The sequence below is a fragment of the Pollicipes pollicipes genome, unplaced genomic scaffold (assembly GCF_011947565.3).
Source record: "Pollicipes pollicipes isolate AB1234 unplaced genomic scaffold, Ppol_2.1 Scaffold_2555;HRSCAF=2994_pilon_pilon_pilon, whole genome shotgun sequence".
NCBI lineage: Eukaryota > Metazoa > Arthropoda > Thecostraca > Pollicipedomorpha > Pollicipedidae > Pollicipes > Pollicipes pollicipes.
The window spans coordinates 41,345,109-41,354,459 of record NW_023596136.1 but is presented as its reverse complement, the minus strand read 5'-3'; the positions used below and the strand labels follow the sequence as shown (position 1 = coordinate 41,354,459).

The window sequence follows — 9,351 nt, the reverse complement described above, 5'->3', positions numbered from 1 at the left end:
TTCCAGCTGCAGCGGCACATGGGCAACTTCATGATTCAGGTGTACGGGCCGTGCGTGCTGCTGGTGGTGCTCTCCTGGGTGTCGTTCTGGCTGAACCGGGAGGCCACCTCCGACAGGACCTCGCTGGGTACGGGTGGTCTACCACTCCGGGACGCGGCGTCTGCGTGTTCGCCACACGGTGCGGCGAATGAGTCGAAATATGACCGAGGGATTTGTAAAATGGTGTTTAGGCATGATAGCCCGAGCGAGAACAAGCTTTGCTTCGGAATGTAAGTAAAGCGTGCGTTCTCGGATTAAGCTGACGTGTTTAGGTCACGACGACTGAGAACTCTTTTGACGCTATTATAGCTCAAAGAAAGAACGCGTGCCAGACATTTTCCCCGCGCTTCAGGGACATTGTCCATTGTTTGCGGACTCTGTGCCGGTGGCAATCAAGAGAGTATGACGCCTGGTGGGAGATGTACACAAATCCACAGCTCAACAGCATACGCTAATGAGAAGTGACGTCATACACAGCCAGCCGTCGTGTCAGGCCGGTCCTGTTCACTGATCATGCCAACTGTCTCGCGCTAATTGAATCTCGCCTACACCAATCTGACTAATTATCCAGTGTCGGACGGCGTCTGGGGTTGGGACATTGGGCCGACGGCGCCGGCCTCGCGGGCCGTCCCCGGCCGTCTAGCCCGCTGACGCAGGGCTGGGTCGCCCCGGCAGGCGTCACCACCGTGCTGACCATGACGTTCCTGGGCCTGGAGGCGCGGACGGACCTTCCGAAGGTGCCGTACACCACGGCGCTCGACCTCTTCCTGTGGCTCTCCTACGGCTTCATCTTCGCCACCATCGTGGAGGTAGGACACGCTCGAGTGCGGGTGGGCTGGGGGTGACAGGCTAATGCAGAGCCTGGATTTCAACGCTGACGATAGTTGACATTCCAGTGCAGCCACGAGCTTGTCGTGATCAACAATCCACGCGTTCATCGGAAGTTTGTCAGTCGCTGTGTAAGACAGATAACCTCGGCTCCACAGTCGCCATGCCGGTGGAAACAAGTCTATCAGAAGTGCTTCTATGCCATGTAACGCTAAAGGGTCTCCGGACAGTCCAGACAGATTCACTATCTACGAGTGAATTGTCTGAAACTACCCATCTAACAGTGACCAGCACATGCTGGGGAGCAGAAAGGCACAGAAGACACCAAGTAACAGGCGTTGCGTTGGCTTTTCCAGTTTGCCTTTGTTCACTACTTCACCAAGTACGGCTACGGGGAGGTGTACTTCCCTCAGCCGGACTCATCCTCCTCGGCGGAGGAAGACGAGGATGAGGAGGAGGAGCAGATGTCGGAGGAGAGCGACATTCTGCCAAGGAACAGGACCGAGGTTCGCGAGGCGTGTGGGCGCGATGGCCGGCTCCCTGTTCTCTCAGTATGCATCGGGAGGCTGGGAGTGTGTGTTACGTTGGGTTTTGTTTGCTTTTCACTCCTACGGCTGTTCAATCGTCTGACATCAGCTGCTGACTGCGAGCGTGTTTTGGAGACGGCGGTCCTGGGCCGAATCATTTGTGGCACAAAAGAGAGCTGGAGAGCACAATCAACGACACAAACGGCACGGCGCCGACTCTACGTAAAGCGGGGTTTGTACCACAGATGGTCAGATGCCAATATTTGAGATCCATAACACAGTTGCGTAAAAGCGCTTACGTTCGTTATGTGGATGTGCAGTTTACCACTGTTTATTTTTCGTAAGTGCTAACAGTTGGTATCGGGGTTTTCGCTTGACCGATGTTCATAAGTGAGATAGGAATATTGAGGCGTTCGTGACCTGCGCGACAAAAAAAGCAGATAGCATTTTTGTATAAGATATCCAGTGCGCGAGCCATGCAGGCTGCAGCAATATTTGCACATCTTCATGGGCCCTGACCGCCTCCTTAACCTACCAAAGGTATTCAGTTGCGGCTAGCAGGTTTAGAGCGTCGAAACGTCATTCGTTGTTTAATCATAATGAATTACGACGCATTCACTACCAACATTGCAGTTTCCCAACATTATCCAACATGCCTAGCCCAACATGGTGTGTTCGAGGAGTGCAGTAAATATACCGTAGCAAATTGCATGTGACAAATGCATTGAACGCATCTTTTCAACAAGAGTCGCTTCCATCCAGTCGCTCTCAATGACCCCATAAACCCAAGTTCATTTCAGGCTTACAAACATCTGCGATATGAACAGCAGAGCCAACGAGCGACCACTAAAATAGCATTGGTCTCACGAACATTTGCCATGTGGCCATTTGCGATACGATCAGTCTTGGCAAGAATCTTGTGTTTGCGAACATTTGTGAGCACTTCTGAGCATCTGCGGGGACGGACATTTGCGATGCGATCGTCTGAGTTGCGAGCATTGATACTTGTGTGCGAAATTACCGGTACGCAGCGCCAATTAACATCAGCGCTTGCAAACTTTACCGTACGGATGTTTGCTTGCAGAACTGGCCATATGAACACCGCTTCGGGAATGTCGGGAATATTAACAATTGGAAAGTTGAGAATATTTGAAATAGCACGAAATGGAAGCTTGACATCGTACAGGTGATGCCTCATGTTTTGCTCCTTTTTTCTAAAAGAGAACGCGACGAACGTTGCCAGGCACCCTTGCCCAGAGCACAATGTATGTCCGCATCTTACTGCTGTCATGACACCACCTGTTCGCTTCCAGCTGTCGTTCTTCGCGAGCAGCATCAGCGAGCTGACGGCATCTGCAGACCTGCTGCCGAACGGGACCCTCCTTCTGGAGGGGGTGTCGCTGGCGGAGAGCGGCACCGGCGGCCGGCTGCGCGCCCGCTCCACCCTCTCCCTGCCGGAGCGGCCGCCGCCGCCGGCCGGGCGCCGCCGCCGGCCGCGCCGACGCCGCCGCCGCCCCTTCAACGGCGTCATGCACACGCAGTTCAACTCGGTGTCGCGCATCGACCGCGTCAGCAGGGCCCTCTTCCCGAGCGTGTTCCTGCTGCTGAACGTGGTCTACTGGTACTCCTACCTGAGTCCACAGCGCGCGCATTACGCTGGTGTCGGGCGTGTGAGACGGCCGCTGCCGACGGCGCGGTCGCGGCGGACAAGAACGGCGCGGACGCCGCGGAAGAGACGAGCAGCGCGACCAGTGCGCGACCAGCTGGCGCAGACGCCGCGGACACCACTGGCAGCTCTCGCGCACGGATGAGCCTGGTGGCCAATGCCGGCTGGTGGCGTGGGACTGTATACGTGGAACAGTAATACGTGAGGCGGGACAGCGAGCACCACACGCCAGTCTCAGGAACGCGGGCTCTGTGGTCGGCGAGGAGAGCCGGAGCTGTGCGGCTGCTGCTGATGTGCAGTGGTGGTGACGTGACGGGCTCGTAACCGCTGATACGCAAAGCCGAGCTCCGACGTGAACTGCGTTGCTCGTGGAGATATTGTCGCTGGCATGCTTTGTTTGCGAAGCTTCCAGGATGACGGGGTTTCCTTGTGATCCGCGCCCTGACCTTGCTTTCTGGTCATTGATGGGAGTGCGATCGCCGCGGTACTTTGTTTCAGTCGTTTTGTTGCGTCAATTCTCAAGACTCCGGCGAAGACCCTGACCTTGACATCAAAAATGTGTGGTCTCTTAGATCATCTCTCATGATATGAGCGTGTAAACATAAAATTTCCTCATAACAGACGCTAGTGTTCAACGTCACTACCAGGACGCCGCATCTTCCGACTGCGAATGGCCAGGGTCACGTGTTGGACAACTGGGACCTGCCAGCTCTGTCATTCTCTCGGCCCCAAATGACCTCGCCGTGTAACCAAGCAAATCACTGCTGACTCAATGGGGTCATTGTTTTCTAGGTACGAAGAAAGCTTGCATTGAAATTTAATGGCGGTGAGGAAATCAAGAGTTCAGTGGGAAATGCTGCCGGCGTGGCGTTCTGACCAGCTCATCACTAGCACGCATGTTGTATCTCGAAGGCGACGCGCTCACGGCAAAAGGAACGAAGGATTAACTGAACGGTGACAATAAAGTGTGCGATGTTCGTTCTTTCTTAGATGTATATGCCCCTAAAACATGCACAGACCTTCCTTTAATATGGTAGCATTTAAGATCATGGTCTGAGACATATGCCCCATTTGAAGTCCGCACATCTAATAGCAGTAAATTTGCCACTGCAATTTACAAGACTTAAGATAAAACTTGACGCAGAGCGACAAAAGGAACCAGCAAAACATCACGATCCATGTTCGGGGTTCACGTGTGTTTCGTAATGAAGCCCGTCATGCCAAAGGGGATGCATAACATTTTGCTTACAGGACTTCGACACGCAACGGATCTCCAAAAGCAAGCAATGTCCCATCGGGTTATGCTTAAGTCATTGCAGATATCGACTAGCGATTTATGCTTGGTACAATGATACTAAGGTTTGTGAACACAAACATCACGCATTATCAATGCTGACGCAATGATTCCTCACTATGGTCCAACTACATCGAATTCATCACAGCAAATGTCTTCCCACCACAGGGACAGCCGAATTGCATCAATTCAAGCCAAGCAAGGCCTTCTTCCCTTATCTGGATTAAAAATCCACATGACAGGAAGCACAAACAACCATGTTCGGAGTGCGCAATCAATTGATGGATTTGTGGGCCGGGAGCTGGCCTAAAAAATCATCAGTTTATAAACATCTAAAACACTAAGCGATCGCCAACATTATGCATGGTACCGACACGCTTTATTGCATTAAACACGAAGAGAACAAGCAAATTTCGACGACATAGCCCCTGTCTCTTGGCCCGGGCCTCCAAGTATGCATCAGTCCACCTTATAAAACCTCGGGCCCGCCGCACACCTACGTCGATTTACATTGAAGGCGGACTTGTTAAGAGCACCACTCGTGTCCCCGCCGCGGCACCAGCGCTGGCTAGCCCCAATCCTCCCCTCCCCACTTGCCGGGCAGCGGCCACGTGACCGCCTCAGTCCGTCAGGGCCCACGTGTTGGGCGGCGGCTGCGACCAGTACAGCGTCCAGTAGAACAGACTCAGCACGCCGAAGAGCAGCGGGAAGAGCACGCGCGACACACGGTCGATCATGCTGACCGAGTTGATGCTGGAGGCGGACGAGCGGCGCTGGCGACGGTACATGTCGCTGCCGGCCAGGCAGTGCAGCACCTGGTACCAGCAGGGGTCGGAGCGGGCGGGGCGGTCGGCCGGCGGCGACGGCGGCTGCCCGCCCACCACCGCGATGTGGACGTTCAGCACCCCCTGCCGACGATGAGCAGCGCGTCAGAAGGGAGGAGAGAGGAGCGGAGAGAGGGTCGAGGGCGGGCGAGGGGAGCGGGGTGCGTTTTTCGGCGCTGCATTACTGAGGTGGGAGAGGAGGTGATGATGATCTAGTGGGTGGAGATTGAATGATTGCGTGCGTGGGAATCCTTCCGCCTTCGGTGATCGCGCGCAAGAATCACGCCCAGACAGTAATAATGGGAGAGGGAACGGAAGCGCCGTCGCAAGAAAACCAATCACTTCTTTCTTTATGTGACAGGCTTTGGACAGTGGGCATTGCTACCAGAAACGAATCGTTTTCCTGTTAATAGGGTAATCGTAGCAACAGCCTGCATTACTGTAAATCAAGCGGTGCTATCAGTTAGTGAGGGTTGTCAGATGGGAGGTCCTGAACTGTACGCTACTTGTTAGGACGCTGCACCAGCAGAGCACTTTCAATTGCGATGCGTACGAACCACTTTGATATGGAAAAGATCAAACACAAACATCAAACACAAAAGATCAGCAAGTACACAACAACGAAATGAACAACTTAACTTAGCTTAACCACGACCTTCAAAGTACGCTGTTAACACTACAAGTTTTGAAGAAAATCAGGACATCAGAATTGCGACTAAGATTATCATTTCTGATGGACGCTCGCATGGTTCAACCAGCGGTATAGCCAGAAGTTCATAGCCTCAGGACGCATCAATTTGACAGAGGCGTAAAGAAAAGAACGTTTTTCTCTCCGGTGTCTAGCTGTCGTCCTAAACTGACGTCCGGTCAGCAGGTCCATCCAGCTTGTGTCGTAAAGAACTGCAACCGCATCCTGACACGCCTCCAGGAGCCACGCGCCCAAGGCAACTCAATACTGCCGCACGCACGCAGGCGCCATTACTCTCCGGGTCTACGCATGATTTTTTGCATCGGTGCGCGTGCGGTTGCCGTGACGGTACTAGCAATCAAGAGCAGTCTCCCGGCCGGCTCCTGGCTGACGGCCGCAGCATCCTCCCGCGGTGGCCATTCGGTGGATGTCGGTGAAAACAATGCAGGTGGACACAGGCGGCATGCCAGCTTTGGTTCACGTCACTGCTCCTGATTAAGCTGTGATGTGATAAAAACGGGGCATATAATAGCCTTCATATAACAGATGCAGCTGCCGCCCGCACTTCTTCGGTGCCCCGGGCAGGTATGACTCACTTTTAGGTCACTTGTCTACAAAATAATTGTGCTATTATTCGGTTCAATTCACTGTCATTATGGCCACGGCGATAAAGTCAGCAATGACATATTTTGCGAAAGCAGCACTTCAAACTGTACCACTAGACGATGCGTGAGGCGTGACTGCAATGGCGTCGATGTTTGGCGCAGCTTTTCTACCGGCGGAGCCACGCCAAATGGTATTTTCAATGTGGACGCTATTAACATCATCACAGCAAACATCACTCCTGGAGAAGCCGTGATAAACGCGTTAACGCCACGTGCATTGTCCTCAAGTTTATAGGTGAATGGTTGGGACTGCTTTGTAGATGTGTCGGATGTGCGTCTTTAGCACCAAAAGTCACTTTTGTGCGAAACGTCGATTCGTCTGTTCCGTAAAACAGCCACAAAGTCCGGGCTTGTAATATAGGGATCATTTGTTTTGATGAAATAGGAGCAGCATATGTCATCGAAACACACGCAACAAATAAAAATGCTAAGTTTAAAATGTCCAATACACCATTTCGCACTCAAATGTTGTGTACATGAAATTTGTAGATAACAGATTGAAGTGTCGTTGAAATTAACATAATAAGCAGCCTGCGGATGAAAGAAGTCAAATGTACCATTTTGTACATCAGAGCTGGGCAAAGCGAATATATATATATATATATATATATATATGCATGCATTTACAGATGTCCATTTATATATATATATATATATATATATATATATATATATATATATATATATGCACGTATATTACCCATATTGTCGCTTTCACAAAGGATTACGGCGCGCGAAATTTTTGAAGCTTTTCTTAAACTTTCTTAATGTTTATTTACCGACCACACGCCTTTTATCAGGGATTTTCAGTTGGAAATATTTCGCAGAGATTTTAAAACACATTTGCAAAGATGCATGGCTTGATGAAATTGCGTTTTGCTGGTGTCAAGCAAGATAACGATTTTATGGACAGGTCTGATTCTAGATATCTTCCTACGGAATCTTTTTAAAAGTTAAAAAAACGTTCAGTGGCATCTCTGACGCAGACGCGGCAAAGCAAACTCTCATATCCTTGCAACGTCCCTGTTCATAGGCATGTGGCACTCACAGAGCTCACATTCAATATCTACAGAACTTGTCCGCAGTGACAATGGGGCTTACAGGACTCTGATCCAAGATGAATGCTCTTTGGATGAAATAATCCTCAAAGCCTGCCCAGCTCCACACAGCACCGATACAAACAATGATGGTGTAGCCGGCATCCAGCGCCCTCGGCCGGTTCACATTACAGATCGCCAATCCTATTGTCTAGAATTTTGGGGAACTAAAGGCGTGAGTTGAACAGATGTCTATAAAGGCTCCTGCCTAATATACGAAACTTATCCTTCATTGGATTCACGTGGTTCGTCTATTAAACGTCAACGGAGCTGCATGCAAACCATTTTTTTTCCTTCTCAGCTTTTAAAATATAGACATACCAAAGCTTAATACAAACGTTTCAAAAACTTTTTAAGACTTTTCGGTGCATTAATCCATCGCGATGACGGCTATGAGGATAAATCTCGCAAGCAGCCGCCATCTTTGTCTCACTTCAGACGAAAAGGCGACTTGGAGGAAACGTCGAACCAGTAACGTTTTCTAGCGATGAATATTGAACGCCACGAACAATGTCACTCAAGGGTGCTGTCCAGTCTTAATTTTGATAAGTAAGTCTCGCTGAGCACGCAGGCGTGCGTGTTAGGATTTTTGCTACTAGGATGAAAGCAGAGAAAAGACGTGAGCATACATATTCATATCGCCACTTTACTGTTCATATAATTAAATTATTTTGACGGAGTAGTCCTTGACCCATTAGATGCATGCAAGGCTGTATTTTCCCAAGGATATGAAGAAGAATAGATGCGTCTCATTTTTGGGGTGGTTGTCACATTACTGGCCGCAGCCGCCCCCTGAGTATCCTCAAATGGATAACTAAACAATTAAGACACTTCATGCCGTTACATTTTAGACCTGAAAGCCTCTGAACACGGCTTGGCTATCACATTAGAAAGAAGAGAGAATGCGTCGCAAAGGGAGTCAAGAGTGGTCATCCTATTTGCATACCCGCGACCTGTCGAAGCCAGCAGGTTCCGCCGATTCGGACTGCGCCCATCTGCAGCGATATCCTTTGCGCTCCAGCCGGCCAGATCCGCACGCTGCTCTGCGATATTACCGCCCGCGTGTCGGCTCTTCCACAGGCTGACAGCAGCGCACGGATATCATGGAGGGAGGGGGCAGCGGCAGACGCGTGCGCGACAGCCCTCTCCGGCCTGATCTGATCTGCACGGAACAAATCCACTCAGCACTGGAACGTCTATCGCATTAGGGAGAAGTGGAGGAGGGGCGCTCTCTCGCAGCACCATCTAGCGGCCCTCCTGTGAAGGAACAGTACCAACAGCAGGCAGAAGGCTGCAGCAGAGCGCCATTAAGCTGATACAGGAAGGGACTCTGGGATGTTGGCACGCACAACGCTAGGTTGCTTTGTGGACAACAGACACCCATCAAACAGCCAATCAGAACTTCCTAAATCTGGGGCGTATCCAGGATTTTGTTAAGGGAGCGGCCACGGTGCGCTGTGGTGCCGTGAAGCTTGGCGAACCCTTTCACGGAAGGTCCCAGATTTCGTTCGCTTCATTTTCAGATCCTCATTCCATCATCCGGAAGCTATCTTCTTCAGAGTATCGTCACGGTATGAAGAAGGTATCCAGGTGCATGGTAAGTTAACGTTTTATTTCTACCACTGGATCCACTGGATATCGCTGGATCCTACCATTCTGAGCTAAGTGTGTCGGAAAAGATACCGAGAAACGAGTCGAAGATGGCTCCTAAATACCATTGAAG

General features: G+C 51.0%; 2 protein-coding genes across 2 annotated transcripts in view; one reads left to right on the top strand and one right to left on the bottom strand.

Annotated features, from left to right (window-relative positions):
* Positions 1–3,205, top strand: part of LOC119101342 (gamma-aminobutyric acid receptor alpha-like) — a 52,866-nt gene extending 49,661 nt beyond the window's left edge. The window contains exons 8-12 of the mRNA XM_037224661.1: positions 1–127; positions 715–848; positions 1,224–1,373; positions 2,708–2,840; positions 3,189–3,205. The exon at positions 1–127 is cut by the window's left edge and continues 26 nt beyond it. Of these exons, the coding sequence (XP_037080556.1) occupies positions 1–127; positions 715–848; positions 1,224–1,373; positions 2,708–2,840; positions 3,189–3,205 (561 nt within the window). The remainder of the gene's footprint in view (positions 128–714; positions 849–1,223; positions 1,374–2,707; positions 2,841–3,188) is intronic.
* A 1,769-nt stretch (positions 3,206–4,974) lies between these two features.
* Positions 4,975–9,351, bottom strand: part of LOC119101335 (gamma-aminobutyric acid receptor alpha-like) — a 31,137-nt gene continuing 26,760 nt past the window's right edge. The window contains exon 9 of the mRNA XM_037224649.1: positions 4,975–5,127. Within this exon, the coding sequence (XP_037080544.1) occupies positions 4,975–5,127 (153 nt within the window). The remainder of the gene's footprint in view (positions 5,128–9,351) is intronic.